This window comes from Triplophysa dalaica, chromosome 12, assembly GCF_015846415.1.
Source record: "Triplophysa dalaica isolate WHDGS20190420 chromosome 12, ASM1584641v1, whole genome shotgun sequence".
Lineage (NCBI taxonomy): Eukaryota > Metazoa > Chordata > Actinopteri > Cypriniformes > Nemacheilidae > Triplophysa > Triplophysa dalaica.
In genome coordinates, this window is record NC_079553.1 from 583,789 (window position 1) to 603,317 (window position 19,529).

General features: G+C 40.5%; 1 protein-coding gene across 1 annotated transcript; it reads left to right on the forward strand.

Moving 5' to 3' along the window:
• The first annotated feature begins 85 nt into the window (after window positions 1-85).
• On the forward strand, window positions 86-17,147 carry inpp5b (inositol polyphosphate-5-phosphatase B). Its single transcript, XM_056762014.1, is given in 24 exon segments — window positions 86-382; window positions 771-850; window positions 2,525-2,622; window positions 2,697-2,726; window positions 2,831-2,941; window positions 4,145-4,291; window positions 5,936-5,993; window positions 6,076-6,246; window positions 8,934-9,035; window positions 9,152-9,266; window positions 10,335-10,451; window positions 10,536-10,723; window positions 10,803-10,914; window positions 10,986-11,095; window positions 11,338-11,473; window positions 11,549-11,659; window positions 11,747-11,780; window positions 11,783-11,911; window positions 13,611-13,846; window positions 13,986-14,087; window positions 14,298-14,382; window positions 14,479-14,606; window positions 14,911-15,022; window positions 16,741-17,147. Coding segments are annotated over 24 exon segments (2,709 nt in total). The 5' UTR covers window positions 86-325; the 3' UTR covers window positions 16,881-17,147.
• Window positions 17,148-19,529: the final 2,382 nt, after the last annotated feature.

Consider the following 19,529-nt stretch of genomic DNA (forward strand, 5'->3'; position numbering starts at 1 on the left):
TCGCATGATTTCGGGCGTCACGGCCTGCGCTCTGGTGCGCGTGTGTTTATGGCGCCATCTATCGACCGGTGAATGAGGGGTGGGATTTAACATTCTATCAAGTTTGGTTTTTCTGCAGTTCGGCCTTTTAGGGCTGAAAATAGTGTTTCTACAGAAGAAAATAAGAAGACCACCATACCTTCTGACCGGATTTAGTGGAGATGTTATCAGCCTCACTGATGTGTTCGTGGCACTGAGGCGGATTGACGAACACTGTTTGTGTGAAGTCTTCATCATCGGGATGTGTTCACTTCGTCTTTAAGGAGACTTGAGGTCAGACTGAGTAATGGATCAGTCAGTGGCCATTCAGGAGACTTTGACCACAGAAGAAAACTGCGTGATAATATCCTTTGAAGACACAGAAATATATCACAATGTGTTTCATTACTTTCACCGAGTGCATGTTGTGTTTTAGTAACTGAAGATGATTGTGAAAGGTTGAACTTCTCTAAATATTGACCGTATCTCAAATGACCGACAGTAAATATTTACGAATGGGTTTTATTCGTCTTTGGCATTTATTTCTCTAAGAACACGCCTGTTGTTTTCCTGTCGTAAAGTTAAATGTCCACTTTCAATCGACAAAGGAAAATGCAGTTGTGTGTGTGTGTGTGTGTGTGTGTGTGTGTGTGTGTGTGTGTGTGTGCGCGGTTGTGTGCGCGTGCGTATGTGTGTCAGTGATAGCAGACGTGAGTTGTGTTGTAATAAACGTCTTTAACAGTGTTGCTCATGCAGTGGAGTGTGTGTCGATGCTGGAGGGTGTGAAGAACAGCAGACTGCTGGGGCTCGTGCACCACAACAATGAACACGCGTGAGTTTATGGACTGAGATAATATAATACATAACTAATCAAACCTACATTCACCCATTTTAAAAAAAAAGATGTGAAAAAAAATGTGTTTAAAAAAAAGATGTTGCCTCCTTGAATAACGTGTAATTGTGCATATGTTTAATGAAAAGAAATACCTAAGTTATTAGTTGTAAACAGGACGAAAACCAACGTGTCTGTCTTCTTGACAAGGTTGTCACAATTATTAAATAATCGTTTCATCGCAATTATTTGATATAATCGCTATTATTTCAGATAACCGCCATGATTGTAAATCCTTAGAAAACAAGATTGATGTGCATCATATACACACACCGTCTTTGATCTGCACACACCGTTACGGTTCTTATCATTTGAGTTGTATCAGATTTGTACTTTAAGTGTTTATGAGTTTTATTAAAGTGATTCCAGATTTGCTGCTAGGGCCGGTATGAGATTTTCATAACGAACGTTTCACGATTTCGCGGTATTGCAACTAAAATGTGTTAAATTTCAAATGTCTGCGTATACAAACAACAACTTTTCAACTGGACACAAATACCTTTTATTTGTATCTGTCATTCACAGAACACATATGTCAGGTAAAAATAGAGCCTTAAAATTATAATAGTGCTACTAGAGTTAGTTCTGCTGTGATCATGTCTTCATTTTCACAGAGATTGGTTCTATTGGCTAGTTGGTTCTTGTCACATGACCTGCGGTGCGCTTGCACCTTTCTGTAGTGACCGTGTCGCCCCATATTTCCGCGCGGCTGCCGCGTGTCTACATTAAAAATAACGAATATGCGCAAAAAAAAGACTCGAAATGTGAATCGGGCCTTAAGCCGTGTGTCCACCGAGGCGTTTACGACTACGGCCGGCGTGTTTTTTCAATTGTTTTCAACGGTAACACCGTGCTTTTTAAAAAAGACATCAGTTGACGTTTTTCCCACGATCGGTGCCGGCGTTCGACCAAGCGCTCAGAGTTGAAAAGTGCTCAACTTTGAGCAGAAGTTTTCAGCCGCGTAAATGAGCCTCGGTGGACACAGACCCTTAGACAGACAGACAGACAGATATACAGACAGACAGTGAGACAGACAGACAGTCAGACATATAGTCAGATATACAGACAGACAGACAGATATACAGACAGACAGACAGTCAGTCAGAGAGACAGACATACAGTCAGAGAGACAGACAGACAGTCAGATATACAGACAGTCAGATATACAGACAGACAGACTGACAGACAGGCAGTCAGACTGACAGACAGGCAGTCAGACTGACAGACAGACAGTCAGATATACAGACAGACAGGCAGTCAGACAGACAGTCAGACTGACAGACAGTGAGACAGACAGACAGACAGTCAGACAGACAGACAGTCAGACAGACAGCCCTCTTTTCTGTTATGGTCACTCTGTAGGGAATGTGATTAGTTATTTACAGGATTTTCACATTTCTTAATATATCTTTATTTTATTCCTTAAATCAATAAATTGAATGGTTATAATTGCAAAGCCTTTAAACAGACATTTAATCACCATAATTGGAATTATTTACTAGACAATTGATCGCCAAATTTCATCATCCTGACAGCCCAACTCTCAGATGTGCTCTACACAGATCATAGGAAGCAGTCGGCCTATTTAATCATTCTGCTGTTTTTCTTCTTCAGGATATTTATATATTGCCACAGAAGAATGCCCATCACTGGAGATGATGTCACACTGGATGACATCGTTCCCATTTCATATGACTTTTCAGTTGTTGAAGGTAAAGCCGAGCACTTGAGTTGAGATGTATACATGTGCTCGTGTGAGTTTCTTATGGTTTCTGTCTCTCATCAGTTTCATCTCCAGATGAGTTGGCTGTGCTCGGTGAGTGTTTTTTTTTTTTAACTGCTAGAACATCACTCATGTCATTCAGACTCATGTGTCAAATGCAAAGATGTCATCACATCTTCAGTGGTTTGTTGTTGTAGGTGCAGACACTCGTGTGCGAGTGACGTATTTAACTGAAGAGTTGGAGCTGAGGTTGCCTTTCGGTTCCCAAGCGCGTCTCTTTCTCAGTGAAGTCAACCGGGCGTGGAGTGGTAAGACACACCCTCTGCATGACACACTGAATACAGGTCAGTTCTGATAACACAGTGTTACAGTGAGTAGGTTATATTTAATGTACCATATGACATCACACATACCATCATGCTTTAGACAAGCAGAAATGTGGCTTTGTTTGAGCATCTCAAATGTTTGTGCAATTATTCAAACCCGACAGGTAACTTTATCAAAGGCTTAGAGAATGACTTCTTTATAAAAACCAACTGGGGAATTCAGGCGATGCTTTTTTCTTTTGTTGTGCATGCGTTCGTGTTCAGTTGTTCATGAGATAGAAGTTGATTCACATGTCAAACAAAGTTATGTAAAAGAAATCCGCGGGAATTCTTTTCGCTGTGTATCAAGTCCTGCTGAACAAGTTTGTTTAGTGATGAAACAGTCTGTAATGCTGAAAGTCATTCACGGCGAGCGACTGATCTGATCTCTGTCATTCATTGACCGGCTGTAAATGCTGCTCTTCAACACGTGCTTGAATGAAAGTCCAGATACACCCTCCACATTACTGACTCAAGAAGTTCAGTCTGAACACGGACATTTGGACTCTTGGCAACAGACACATTCAGCATGTACGGCGAATAGGAAGACAGACAGATCGAGAGAGAGAGTGAAACTGAAGCATGTCTGAGGCGGAGTTTGGCTCGTCTGAGTTTGAGATTTTAAGAACGCTCAGTAAGTGTCAGATAGAAGAGTCTAGTTTGCATGAATCGGTGGACATATAGTCAAATCAAATGCATTCACGTGATTGAGATCTGAGGGGGTTGAGAGGAGATGTTCTGAGGGACGTTTGACGACCGCTGGAGGTGTGTGAATATCAGAGACCCGGCAGATGTGCTCAGTAACAGGAAGAATATGAGAAAACTGCGAGGTAAGCAGAAACTCAGACATCAGCAACCACTTGCGCACAAAAGAGAACTTGAATAGTTTGCTAGTATACAGTGGCGTGAAAGAGAGACACGTACATCTGAGAAAAGAAGAGGCTTCTCCTTTATACTCGTCTCAGTGCTGAACTGGGACGTTTATTTCTAGATCTTTCCTCTCTTCCTCTGTACACTACAGTACACTTATGTTTTTGAAAACAGAGAAAGTTTGATCTGAAAATTTCAGTCTTTTCTTTTTAAGTGTTATTAAACTGGATTATTAAATGTGATGTCACCAAGTCGATGTTTCTATTGACCTTATAGATGCCTGTGAGCAGTATCCAGAGGTAAAACCTAAATTCGATTGGCTCGCCAAGTATCGAAAGGTGTCGAAAGGGGCAAGATCATTAAGAAAGTCTTTACCATCACTTACGTCAAGATCTTCTGTGATGAGTCGTAGTAAGAGATCAGGTAAGAGTGTGATATGTGATCTGTAGGTGGATTGTGGATCTTTGTGCTCTCTGATATAAAGCTGGCGTGTTTGCTTTGATTCTTCATTGTTTTATAGCAATAATAACCCCTTCCGTCACATTCAAGGAGTGCAGCTTGTTTGAGTGAACAGACCGGTACATCCACATGCCATCACAGTGTGTGTCTATTAATGATCCTCATCCTTTCAAACACATGTCAGAGAACATTATTGATCCTGGTACAGTAGCCTGCACTGCAGTGTTTATGGGTCACGCTATAACTGCGGGTATATGTGGAATTTCAAAATTTGAACAAACTGTGAATATGGGAAAGCATGACCCTTCCATTTGTTTGTATTTTTTTACGTTTACCATTTTATAATTATTTTATTTAACCAGAAAGGTCTTACTTAGTCTTAGCATTCTGAGCCTATATTCAGTGTGGAAACCAAGAACTGCTGAACACACATGTTTTCAAATACATTTCATTCATTCATTTTCAGGCCTTTTTCTTATAAATTGTTTGTTGAGAATGTTTATTTTTTTGAAAAACACACCCACATGTCTTTTGATTATCTAACTGAAAGCAAGACTATGAAAAACTATATTTGAAGTTGATATTTTGATAATATACAGACCGAGTGGAGCGAGAAACTTTACAAAAGTTGGACAGCTAAACATTTACATCATGCATTTGTCCGAGATTATTGCACACACTCGAGCGTGATTGGATCGATGAAATCGTGTTCAACAGTCCGTATTATACTATGATGAAGGCTTTAGCCCGTGACCAGTGAACTTCACTGATTGGCGCAAGGTCTAGACGCACAGCGAATGAGCGAATCCCAGCCGTGTGCGTCATCTCATGAATATTAATGAGGGACCGCTGTCGTGTTTGTGAGCGTCAATCCTTTGCTATAGTAGAGCGCTGAAGTGAGCGCGAGTGATAATGTCTCATGCCGCTCCAGTCACTGGTAAGAGAAGTCGATGTTTTCATCGGTTAGTTCTAGTCTAGCGTAAAGGGATTTTTTTATGTTTAGCATGACTGAGTAGAAGTGAATGTGAAGACATACAATAGATCGTCTTCTGTGAACCTGTGTGTGTGTGTGTGCGCGCGCGCTGCTGAGAGACATTTGTATTCATGTGTTTGGCTGCTGTCAAGCAGGTCAACATTATGGGTTCGAGTCCCACACACCGATAACATGTGTGCACATTTAAACTGAACGCATTCATGTCGATGACTTATCTAAACTCATATATTAACTCATAAATGTGTAGCAGACATATAATCTCTCTGTATGCGTTATTCATTCCTTATTTTACCTCAGATTCATTGTGTTATTACTTTAAAACATTCTGTTGTTAATGAAATCTGTGTGTGTAAGCTCATGTTTGTGCTGTGTGTGTGTGTAAGCTCATGTTTGCTTTAGCCCCGCCCACATTCCTCATCTCCACGCCCGTGTGGCGTCATCAGCTGATGAGAAACGCCTTGTTCATTCTACCATCATGTCATCACGATATTATAGTGAACTTTGACCTGCTCGTGGCTGCTTGTTATCATGACTGATAATGGCTTCTCTACACAAAAAGAGAATATGTGGAGTCTGGCAGGTTTAATAATGTGATGTGTGATGAACCTTTACAGAGAGATCACGCACAGACGACAAACAGGAGCAGAAGAGCAGAGACGGTCTGCAGGAAAGGTAACCCAACTGTGACGGTCGTGGTTCTCATGACAAACTGTCAGACGTTTGTTCTTGAAGTGTTGGTCTGGTCTGGTTTCAGTCAGGATCGAGCGAGGGGTGATGTGAGAGATGAGCAGATCCGACCCACTCAGCCCGTGCTGTCAAACAAAGATCAGATGCTGGGGATGCCGCAGTTCGGCCTGCGTGATAACCTCATCAAATGTGAACTGCTTAAAAATGAGGACGTCTACACCTACATCCAGAACTACAGGTGTGCCACCCTGACCAACATGACACCCGTCTGGGTCACAGACATGATTGAACATTAATTTCACCACACATGTACATTATTGAACTGAAATGGCTCCACCCCACAGGAGGTTGAGATGACAGGAAGTGTTTTTATTTCAGCAGGTAGTGGCATTCTGGGTAATAATGTAAGGTTTCACAGGGCTTACAGACAGGTGGACATTTTTAAGACCTTTGGAACAAAGCTTTGTCAAGTTTGTTCTAAAGAACATTAATGAAACTTAAAAGTGACATAAAAGGCAGTTTTCGATATGTTTTACTTTGTCTTTCTTTTGAATTGTAAATTGCACTTGAAATGCTGATTTCATAGAATCCTTTTAAGAATGAACTTTATGAGTTTTCTTTCCAGACGTTTATTACATCAGGCAGTAAAGATACAGCGGCAGAAGGTTAAAAGTTGACGGCGGTGTTGTATTTTGTCTGTAGTTGGGGTTTGACTTACCCTACGTGGCAAAATTAGTCAATTTTCTGCAACCGTATAACTGTAATAGATAACATCCCACAGCGGGTGTAGGGATCATTTTACACATGTTCTGTATGCTGTGTGTTCTTTCTGTGTTAACAGATTAAAACATTTACACAGCACGTCTGTTACTGGAGCCGTGCAGAGATTGTTTACACATCAAGTGTATTTGTGAGAGTACTGCACACGCTGAGTTAAAGGGGAACTCCGGCCAAGAAAGAAAATTCTGCATTAATTACTCTCCCTCAAGTAGTTTAACATCCCTCGGACCTCCTTTTCTCCCCAGAACACAAATGAAGGTCGTTTTGGACGATTTCTGACTCCTCTATAGATTGTAACGTAACCAAACACACGACATTGCATCCGGTGTCAGCATCACTGGACACATGTACGTTCTGACCACACGTGCTCTTCATCAGAACACATGCGTTGAATGATGCTGACACCAGATGAACTGTCGTGTTAGAAACAGTTAAAGTTCCCCCTCCCGTCTCACAGTGGTTTGACCGTTTCCCTGTTCATCTCATTTACACTTATCACATAATTAAGATATGCGGCTCAGTTCATCAGTGGCTGTTGAACTCCACTAAGAAGTCTATTTTATTTACTTTAAATGAAGTGATTCTCTTTAATGTAGTTGATGCTGATTCATTAATAAATTAGTTTTTCAAAAAATGCTGATTACTGATGTATTTTCCATGAATCTGCTATGTTAGCGATTAAAACGTTACTTAGCTAGTAAACGTTAGCTTGTTTACTATAGCGTGTTGCATAGGACGTCACACACTGCAACTCACATGCCAAAGCCACTTCCCATGTGTGATCATTAACGGCCACAATCAGCCACCGATCCTGCCATTCAGGTCCCGTGTCACACACAGTCGCGCACATAGGCCACCGGTGACAATTCCCTGACTTTGCCACTATATTTAGCGAATTTCAGACCTGTTTTGTCCACAAAAGGTGCACAGCTTTCATTCAGTTTTCTCTTCATCTATTGTGTGCAGTGTGTGCTCGTGGCAGATGAGCTAAACATGCAGTTGAATGAAACTCGGTCGATTCATCAACGAGTACAACAGAATTTAAGCATCTGTCACTGACTGTTTGGGTACACGAACATGAACAAATGACATCTATTTACGTAGTTTGTTGGCGGAGGCAGTGCACTACATGGGAAAATATATCGTGACCTTGTCAGGATAAAATGTGTTTAAGTGTTTAAAAAGTTACTCATTGTTCACATGTAGTATCATGGGTAGTGTGTTTTTATCCTTATTTCCTGTCTTACATTTACATTTAGTCATTTAGCAGACGCTTTTATCCAGAGCGACTTACAGGTGGGGTAGGTAATGGAAGCAATTTCTTGACAACAGATACAAAAAAAAGATGTAAATGGAGACGGCTTTATTAGGTGTTCACTTGTATAACAGTATGTGACAGTTCAATTTAGTTATAATATGAATGCAAGTCTGGATGATAAACCTATGAACCATAACACGTATTGTTGCTTTGTGTCGTAGTAAGTACAATTTTGACTGTATCATTTTTGCCCCCTTTAAGAATTGCTCTTGAGAAATTTTATGTTTATTGTCCCCCCTACTGTTAAATGAGATTTACGCTCGTGCTCTGATATAAACAATGTGTTCGTTTTTTAAAACATGGTGTGTGCAACCCACTTTACTCCAAATCCTGTTTGTTCTGTTAAGTAACCACGATGATTTCAGTGTGACCCCAGCTCTAGTAGATTTGATCTCTGTTATATGGCCCCAGTAGCATTATTAAGAAATGGTTCTTTTTGATTCTCGTTGTGGTATATACAGCACACATGTTGTCTGAAGGGTGCAGGGGTGTAGGGTGAGACCTCTTCATATCACTCACTGCTTTGCTTGAGTCAGAAATCTTCTGTTGAAATCCACAAGCAGAGCGGTGAAGGGGAACAGTGTGAGGCTGAATTGATTTATAGGACTGTTCAGGTGGTCCTAGGAGACCATCTCTAGCTGAATGTGAATGTAGTTCAGGGTGATTTTGCGTCAGCAGCGCCACCTTATGGATAGAGACTTGTCCTGCATCTGCTGCCTTTGTGAGTTGGGTTGAATGACACACACGGGCACATTTCCATCAAGCAGCGATGACATTTTGCCGTGCAGATCATGTGCTCATTTGCCTCCACCTTTCTGTTCTGGCAGCTTTTTCCTGGGCACCTACAATGTAAACGGCCAGAATGCAAAGGAAAGTCTTAGTCCGTGGCTGGGATCCACATTAAACCCTCCAGACTTTTATCTCGTGGGGTAAGACCTTCCTGCTTTTTTTGATTTTACTTTAGCTTACAAAACCTTGTGTTTCACAAAAAGCTCAAAACCCAGTAAGCGCTGAATAAAGCTGTGCCTGTTGTCCTGTGCTGTAGGTTTCAGGAGCTGGATCTCAGTAAGGAGGCGTTCCTCTTCAATGACACGCCTAAAGAACCCGAGTGGATGTTAGCCGTCTACAAGGGCCTTCATCCAGATGCCAAGTACGCTTTAGTAAGGACGTCTCTGCCCTCTCACCGTCATGTTTACACCATGTTAGATGATCATGTGGTCTCTTCTAATGTGAACAGGAAGGTCTGTTCCGCTCAAGTCGCCGGTGAATGAAGCTGGTACATGGCGTTATCGTTGAACAGTCGCGAGCATGATCTTCAGTTAAACTTGTGTTGAAAATGACACAAGAAATGTGTTGAAATGACCCAGAAGAGAAACTGAAATTTTGTCACGCGTAACATTTGTTATTATGTTTTTCTTTATGTTCATCGGTTGTTTTTATGTTGTGTTATCAGCGTGTGCTGTTAACAAGTAGGGCTGCTTTCTACGACCAACAGCCCAAACCTCTCATTGTCACATTCACTACATGCTGCTATCGTCGCCACTATCACCAGATACAAGTCAAACTTTAGGAATAGCTGAACCTGTGACCTCGTTTACATGAACAACAATAATCTGATATGAACAGGATTCAGTCAATCCTCTGATTAAGAATGGAGCATGTAAACAGAGCTTTTTGATGATCTTAATCCCTCTAAACTCATAATGGCAGTAAACACAAATGTGATTAAGACGGGTGGAGTACTTCTATTTAAGTAGCATTATGGAAGTGTGGTGCATGAACACACCTGAATCGCACTATTACTGGTGTATAGGAACATTGGCGGCACTCAGATCACACACACACAGGGCAGTGGACCGATGTTTGCTTTTACACAAACAACAAGCTTCAAGCTAGAAAGCAAATTTTTGGTCCGAACGGGAAACAAGAAAGATGCCAACAATTCTAGAAAATAAATGAAACACCAAAAACTGTTGTGTTACCATGGCGAAGACGAAGTGTTTGTTGATACATGAAATTATTGAGGAACATGGAACGGCGTCGCTTAGAGACGTATGTAGTGTCACATGTAACACTGGAACATGAAAGGTTTATTCTTAAAGCAACTCACGTAAACATATTAATCCTTATATCAGTTTACTCAGAATAAGGCAAATCACTTGATTACTGACGTCCATGTAAACGTGATCATTAAGTGAAGTAATGAAAGCATTGTTTTTGTGTGTCAGGTGAAGCTGGTGCGGCTGGTGGGCATCATGCTGTTGATGTACGTGAAGGCCGAGCATGCAGCTCACATCTCTGAGGTGGAGGCCGAGTGCGTTGGGACGGGCGTCATGGGGCGGATGGTGAGAACCCTCTCTCTCTCTCTCTCTCTCTCTCGTTTTGAGATGCACAGCATGAAAAGACACTTGTACTGTTGTCACGTTCAGGGTAATAAAGGTGCCGTCGCCATTCGCTTCCGCTTCCATAACTCGGACATCTGCGTGGTGAACTCTCACCTGGCCGCTCACACAGAAGAGTTTGAGAGACGCAATCAGGACTTCAAGGACATTTGCCGCAGGATGCAGTTCGACCAGCAGGACCCGGCGCTTCCTCCTCTCACCATCATGAAACACAAGTATGAGCTCAACTCAAAACACTACACGCTTCGCCGGGTGAATATGTAGGTGTGTAAATGTGGGGATGTTGTCTTTCAGTGTCGTGTTGTGGCTGGGCGATCTAAACTACAGAATCAGCGACCTAGACGTTGAGCACGTGAAGGACTTGATAGCAAAAAAGGATTTTGAGAGTCTTTACAATCATGACCAGGTACAGTCTTTATAAGTCTTAGGTGTCGTTGAGTTGTGCTGTGAGCTGTATGAATGCTGTGTGTGTTTCAGCTGAAGAGACAGATGGATGAGGAGACCGTGTTTGTGGGCTTCACTGAGGGAGAGATTAACTTTCAGCCCACTTATAAATACGACACAGGCTCAGATCAGTGGGACACAAGGTACACGTTAAACACTCTTCAGCCATGACTCTTGCTAGTAACTCTGACAGTGAATGACACTAGACTTCACACCTGGCAGACCGTTCGAGAGCCAAATAAATGTTTATTTCCACTGCAGAATTTGACAGAGATCTAATAGACAGGCAGTGGAAACATTTCTCCGCTCTGAGGAGACGTGCAAACTGAGCTCACAGGCCTTCAGTGGTGTGATGTTTGACTGCTGTGTGTTTGGGTTTGTGCAGTGAGAAGTGTCGAGTCCCAGCGTGGTGTGACCGTATCCTGTGGAGGGGAAAGAACGTCAAACAGCACCGCTACCAGAGCCACATGAGCCTGAAGAGCAGCGATCACAAGCCTGTCAGCTGTCTGCTGGAGATAGGGGTGAGAACAACAGCCGTCTTCATCCTTCACCTCATCCTCAGTGCTCTTCCTCACGTCTGCCTGTCCTCTGAACAGATCAAGATGGTGAACGAGGAGTCTTACAAGAGAAAGTTTGAGGAGATTGTGCGATACATTGACAGGCTGGAGAACGATTGTATTCCCTCTGTGTCTGTGTCTCAGAGCGAGGTAATGTCCGTCCTCATTTATCCATTCCTTGCTTTTGACACATCGCGCGGCCCTAATCCTGTGTCTTTGTTATCGCTCTGGCTGTAGTTTCATTTCAAGGATGTCAAGTTTATGCAGAATCAGTTCAGACGGTGACGGTGTGCAATGAAGGACTGGTGCCGTGTCAGTTTGAGTTCATCCAGAAGTTGGACGAGCCTGCGTACTGTAAGCCCTGGTTAACAGCCATCCCCGCCAAAGGCTTCCTGGCCCAAGGTGAGATATTCACAGCCGACGAGTGAAGAAGATTTCACCTAAACTTACGTTTCTAAAGTAACGACAGAGTGAGATCTATACTCCATCAGAGGGCTTGCACGATATATTGTGTGTTTTTATGCTCAGTTTCTCAATGAATTACGCTTAATCTGAAAGCTAGAGGGCGCTCACGCAGAAACTCTGAATGGAAGAAGGGCGATTTACACAGTAGTCCATGCCAGTGATCATATTCTATGATAGGGACCATAGTCTCTTGTGAAAACAACACAGCTAAAAACTGAAATTCACAGACTGGCCACTAGAGGCTGACTCCAAAACAGAGCAGAATGTAATTGAGCTCCATGTTAAAACTTTACAGCACAATAAAACATGTTTACAGTCTGCAACAAAACATTATTTCAGTCTTTATAGTTAATTTTGCCCTTCATGACAACAGTGAGGGGGGTGAATTTTTTTATAACTCATCCGTTTAGATTATATTAAGCCTTAAAATTCTGCATAATTAAGGGCGTGGCCACATGAGTGACAGGTGGCCATTTAGCGGTCAGATGCACATATTTTGTGTAGTTTCAGGTCATTTACTTCAAGAGTAAGCTGTCAACGTTTAAATGTAAACCGCCAATACATCGAGCTTCCCACGTCCCGCCTCTTTGCTCATTTTCGATTATCAGGGAGTGACGCGCGATGCCAAGATGCCGACAACTGGCTCCGCCTACTTTAGACTTCATTTGTACTCTATGCAAACCTTCGGGTGACGTCACGGACACTACGTCCATACAGTCTATGATTCTATCGCTGTTCTTCAAAGCTTTTCAGGTATTTCATGATTATAAAGTATATTTATAATGATGATGTTTGACGAGTGTAGCTTTCTCAAATGCACGTTATAAACGACTCAATCTTGTAGTGATTTTAGATGGAGCAGAAAGCTGACTCCCTACTGATGAAACGGAACTGATTTTAAAATCGACCCAGACGGGTAAGTGTGAATGGATATATGTCGTCAGAGCTCTACACCATCATTAAACTCCTGATCATGAAGTGAGACTGTAATGTTTCTCTACAGCTGTGTGAAGTAAGAGTAAGGGTGGAATTACTGAGAACATAGCAACAATGATCAAAGCATAGATATAAATAACTAGATGCTTCATTCAAGAGCTCCAGGTACGTAGAAGCGTCCGTCACTCACAGTTTGCAAGAATGCCATTTAATTCCCAAAAAGTTGGATAGCCTTTCGTTGTTGTCAGGTGTTAGCGTAGCAAATATAATGTTTGAGTTTACACATCAATAAAATATATGTTTTCATGATCATATCAACACAGTCAGCTTACTCTTTACTGTTAACAGACCAGCTTGGTTGCCAGATCTGTGAATTCCTTCATCACAAGCCTAACGACCCTAGTCCAAAAAACAGAACTTAACATTCATAAATGAAATCATCGTTACATTGACAGCTAGATAACGAAATCCTTACACTCCTAACCTATGGATAAAACTAACGGAGCGATAGTTACAAAGTAACTCAGATCCATGGGAAACCTGCAGACTTGAAAAGACAGAACAGCTCGCACGTTCCAATATGGCTGAAGACAGAATAATGTGAGGATATGATGAGGAATCTTGTTCTGAACCTTAAGCTGTTGTTTCTGTGATGGCGATGTGTTGATCTGTAGAGGCGTGCTGTGCTCTGTGTGTGTAGGTGCCAGCGTGGACATCGACCTCGAGGTGTTTGTGAACCATTCCACAGCTCCGGGACTGAACTCAGGCCAGCAGCAGCTGGAGGACATCCTGATTCTTCATCTGGAGAGAGGGAAAGACTACTTCATCTCCATCACCGGCTCATATCTGCCCAGCTGCTTCGGCTCTTCTCTCAGTACCCTGTGCCTGCTGAGAGCGCCTATCCAGGACATGAACCTGGACACCATCAGAGACCTGGTGAGACCCTCGTTTTCACAAAAGTCATTTTCGTTTGATTGAGATACGCTTCCTTGATAACGTGGTCAAAGCGTATAGTGAAGAGTTGATGTTTGGGAGGAATTAAACCCACGTCTGTGCTGTTTGTGTGTTCTGTCAGATCGTGAAGTCAAAGAGCAAAGCGAGCGACTCCGAACCTCAAGATATCCCAAAGGAGATCAGGATGATGGTGGACCATCTCTTCCGTTATGCCAAAAAACAGGTCTCTTTATATTTTTGTCATGCACCCATTGAGCTCTCCTCCATAGCAACAGCAGCGGTCCGGCAGGAATCTGTGGAGGGACAGAAGTGCAGGCCGTCTCGCGCGTTGCTTTGGTAACCTGAAATGGCAGACTGCTGTGGAGGAATAGTTCAGCCTGTCGTGTTCAGAGAGAAAAATGTTTCATTGTGTGTTGACGTGTGTGCGTTCCAGGAGGATCTGTTTCAGCAGCCCGGCCTGCGCACCGAATTCCAGGAGATTCGTGATTGTCTGGACACGGGCAGCTTAGACACGCTCCGTATCCTTCCCTGCGCTCCGCTTGCACGAGAACTACTGTACTTTGTAGCGTGATCTGTGCTGACTGTCGAGGGCCCTTAACTCTGAGAAATATCAGCGGGGAGTAACCATTCAGTGGCTGAAGCCCTCCTGCTGTTCCTGGAGGCTCTTCCAGAGCCCGTCGTCCCGTTCTCCTTCTACCAGCAGTGCATAGAGAGCTGCTCGGACAGCAGCCAGTGCAGACAGGTTTGTGTCGAACCACACCAGCGCACTACACCAATGCATATCACGGCACTGTGCACACTACAAGACACACGGATTGCTGGTCTCCGACTCGGTGGATTGAGAGGAGACTCGACATTCAGTCCTGTCAATCATTTTTAAGAGCGTATATAAGCAGCAGTCTCCCTCTGTGCCTTCCCCATTGATAATTCCAGCATCCCTCCTCCTGTGCTCTTCTTGTTCCTGTGGGCTGCTTGCTGCAACTGAATAAATGATTAAAATAGCTGCATCATAATCACAACTGATGTCCTTTTTGTTTTCTCCACAGATCATTTCTGTTCTACCTCAGTGCCATAAAAATGTGTTTAACAATTTAACAGCCTTTATTCAAGAACTGTTGAAGCATTCTGCACACAATCGTCTGGACATCAATATTCTAGGTAGGTTGACGAAGCACTTTCATTTCTTTTTTTTTTTTTGCTTATTTTTGTCCAAGGACACAGGCCAGTTTCAGTGGAAAGCAGAACAAGAATTCTTCGTTTTTAACCTAAGATCAAGACAAAATAGAACAATTAACAGATCAGATGTTGATTTCTTAGCGTTTCTGGAACTTCAGATCAATGGAAATGTCCAGGGAATGCACAACCTTCTAAATGTGCAGCACATAGGTGTTATATTCAACCTTTATTTCCAGACTCTGTCCATTAGCTTCGTTTGTTGATTAAAATATGTTCAAGGTGCTGACTTTGTTTTTTTTATGTTGTTTTTCGTACTGAGGTTTTGTTTGAGGGGGGCGATTGGGGTGGGGGGAATAACTTTATTGTTCTCCTGTATCTGTATTCTTTCATTGTGATAAAAGTTCAATAAACAGATTAAGCAAAAAAGAAAAGAACCATACAACACATACAATACACAACATTTAAAAAAGACGATTATTCCAGTATTTTTTCATAGATGACTGGTATCGGATCACACTTTGCCTAGGATTTGACAACAACCTGATAATAGCATTCTGTGAATTATCCAGCCGACAAATACATATATACATGACATTTCTCATTAAAGTCATAAAAGTTCTTACTCTTGACATACAAACAGATTACTTGCGGTTTGAAGCTTAGATAAGCTCACTCGTTTAAACTTGACCCATAAAGGAGCAGTATAAAAAGCGGTACAAAATGTACACATATATTTTCTTACTAACATATTGGCTTGGGCATATAGCATACGGCGCTGCCTGTACATATCCTCATCATCAATCATTTCATCATTAATAGGGTGTCCCAAATATTTTAATTTAGTGCGTACGTTTAGTACTTGATCTGCCAGATACAAATCTGGAAAATAAAGCTCCATATCTCCTTTCGTTCTACATATCATGACAGGACTCTTATTTTGTTTTGTTTTATATTGCACAAGATATTTGATCCCATGATAAGAACATATGTGACCCTGGACAACAAAATCAGTCTTAAGAGTGAACTTTTCTAAATGAAGATTTTGACGTTATCTGAAAGCTGAACAAATACGCTTTCCATTGATATATGGTTTGTTATGATAGGACGATATCTGACCGAGGTACAACTATTTCAAAATGTGGAATCTGAGGGTGCAAAAAAATCAAAATATTGAGAAAATGGCCTTTGATGTCGTCCTAAGTTGTATTATTCACAAAAATAAAGTTTTTATATATTTACGGTAGGAAATTTACAAAATATCTTCATGGAACATGATCTTTACTTCATATCCTAATGATTTTTGCCGTTTAAAGATATTTCTTTATTTTGACCCACACAATGTATTTTTGTCTTTTACTAAAAATGTTCCCGTGCTACTTAAGACTGGTCACTTATATTCAGCAGCTGTTGACAATCATTACTACTTGGAGAAAAGATAATCAAATCGTCAGCATACTTAAGATGATAAATTAAGATATTACCAAGCATACATCCAGTCCTATAGTCACTTAATTGTTCTGACAATTCATTCATATAAACATGAAACTGGGCTGGTGGGAGTAGACCTCCCTGTGGCACTCCATTACTCCAAAAGGATCTGAGAAACTATTACCCATTTTACATCCACACTCTGGTTCTCATAATAGTATGTTAATGGACACGTGCTGATCTATTTCAACTCATTTCTCTTTCGTTTACAGCCTCTGTTTTCGCGGGTCTTTTGCTGAGGTCACCCACAAAGCAAGACCTTGTAGAGAAAAGGAAGGCCAGGGAGTTTTTCCAGCATTTTTTAGTCCTGAGCCCCTCTGATGGTGGACTTCATGATGAATTATGTGGATAATGTTTTATATACATTTAGTTTTTTTCATTCTTTGTGTAATTCAAAGCATTTTTAACCGCTTTTAAAACAAATGTGTTTTATTCAGAACCAGTTGAGGGACTAATTATTTAATTCAATATATTTCTATTTTGATGTTTGTAAATACCACACAGCTCTTCTTTTATATTAAATATGACCATGATTGTAACATTTGATGTTTGCCTGTATTATTTTTAAATAATTGCACATATTGAAAGGTTAAATAAAATAATTTAATTGAAAATTGAATTCTGCTCATTGTGTTACATATACATTTGTATTATTATTTTAACCAAAATATTTGCAGACATCATAAAATAAATCTTTTTGATAAGCTTTAAATAATAGTGGCTTTGAAGATGTGTTTATGTTGGTAAGGGACAAATATAAAGTTATTTTAATATTAATTATATCAAAGGTGATTTCAGCGTGTGAAATGATTAAATAATAATAATGGAATGATAAATATCACTTAAAATTGACCTTCTGGAGAACCTTGAGTTAGATGTTCTTAAATATTTCAGTTATGAAGTTTAAATGTGTTGAGATTTTCTCAGATGAGCTCAATTTCAGGTGTTGGAGAGAAGGTACTATATGAGTATTAAAGCCTGAAAATATATGTGTGTGATAATTTGACATTCTCATCAATTAAATGGCACGTGTCTGAACCTCTAAATATCTCTTAGAAATTAAACAACTAATTGTATTTTATATACTGTATTTATTTTTTCAATCTCTCGTAATGTGCCCTGTCAAGTATCCGGGATGGGTCCATATGGTAAATATTATTATTACAAGACACGAGGAACGCAGATGACAACACACGAAGAAAAAAACTATCAAGATCAAGAGGAAAATGCGTCATAAACAAAACACTTTTCTGTTTACAATAATAGCTCAATCACAAGAGATCTAATCAAATCCCTTTATTGTCTCTCAACCATACACACATGTGCAGTTAGTGAGACACGTGGGTGCAGTTCTGACCAACATGGCAGTATTCCAGATTACAAGTAACAAAGAATTATAAGACTTCTGTACAGACTATAATACAACCAATCACACATGATTTACATGTAACTACACTGCAGCAAATGTACACAATGTGCATCATTCATGGAACACCAGCAGAATGATGTTTTGTGTAAATCGTTCGTAAAGTCGTTTTGACGTTAAATGTTTTACGATTCAAGAAATTGTTCGTATTTTCAAAAGGAAGCACTGCAAAGCACTTTCTTTAGTCTTTTTTTCTTGTTTTCCAGTAAAAATGTCTACAAATTCTTGAATCAAGATGCATTTTCATGATGAGCAAAATTACCTAAGAAAACAAGTCTTGTTTTGGGGGGAAAATATGAGATTTTGGTGAATTAGTGCTTAAAGCAAGCAAAAAAATCTGCCAATAGGGTGAGAAAAATAATCTTGAATTAAGGTCGACCTTTTTCTATTTTCTTAGGTTAGTTTGCTCATCAAGAAATTGCTTCTTGATTCATGAATGTTTAGAAATTTTTAATTGAAAACAAGAAAAAAAAGTCTAAGCAAGAAAGTTTTTGCAGTGAGTTGGTACGAAAGAAATGTACACCTGCTCCATACCACGTGTAAATAGTGCGTTAAACCGCACGTAACGGTCTGTATTCTTTAAGACAAACTGATGACACTGTGTATTGATGCACTGTGTATCATAATGATATTTAATGAGTTATTTTACAATGTCTTTAATACTTTTTCACTGACTGTAAAACGTAGACTCGTCACTTTCTTTTTTCGCACAGACGTCCAAGCCCATCATACACAGCAATGGAGAAGTTAATATTAATTGCATTTTCATGTTAAGTTATATTGTGTAAAATAAGATACTAGTGAAAATCAGGCTTACTGTTTTAAATCACAGCAACCAACGCATCTCCGGAATAACGCGCAGCGCCTCCGACGCGTTCTCTGGCGCCACCAGCTGGTCGTTTTCAGAAGAGCACCAGGTGTTATTATATGAGATTTCTAAAAACGCTTCGTTGGACACAGTTTAATTGATGAATTAATTGGTAAGCATAACGCCTATTCGTCTTTTATGTATTTATGCAATATAATGTAGCTAAACCAGAGAATGAGATTCCTCATAAATGGACATATGAAAATGAATATGACGTAACTATTTATAATCTATAAAGAGGCATCACTTCTCCACTCATGGGGTATTATTGCTTCAGGATTGTGCATTTTATTTTACAGAAATTCTAAGTTTATCATCTGTCAAAAACCGCATCCTTTTTTTGTCACATTCATAACGCATGTTTATTTCCATTTTTTTAATAGTAATTTTGTTCATAGACTGACATTTTTTAAATGTTTAGACTCTTTCAACAAGGGTTTAGTAAAATATAAACAGATGGTTCAATAAATTTGTAACAAATTCCTTCTCTGAGCATTTTTATGTCATGTCCACTACACAAAATGTCACGTCCATGATGCTGGAATTGTCTTAATACTTTTTGAAGAGAGTAATTCGCACAGTTAAATCTCATTACAAAGTTGCATATGTCATTAGTAACTAGTAATTCATTACTTTTTCAGAGTAACTTACCCAACACTGGTTATGGTACGTATTGTTCTGACTGTGTTTGAGTTGTTATTGGTTGT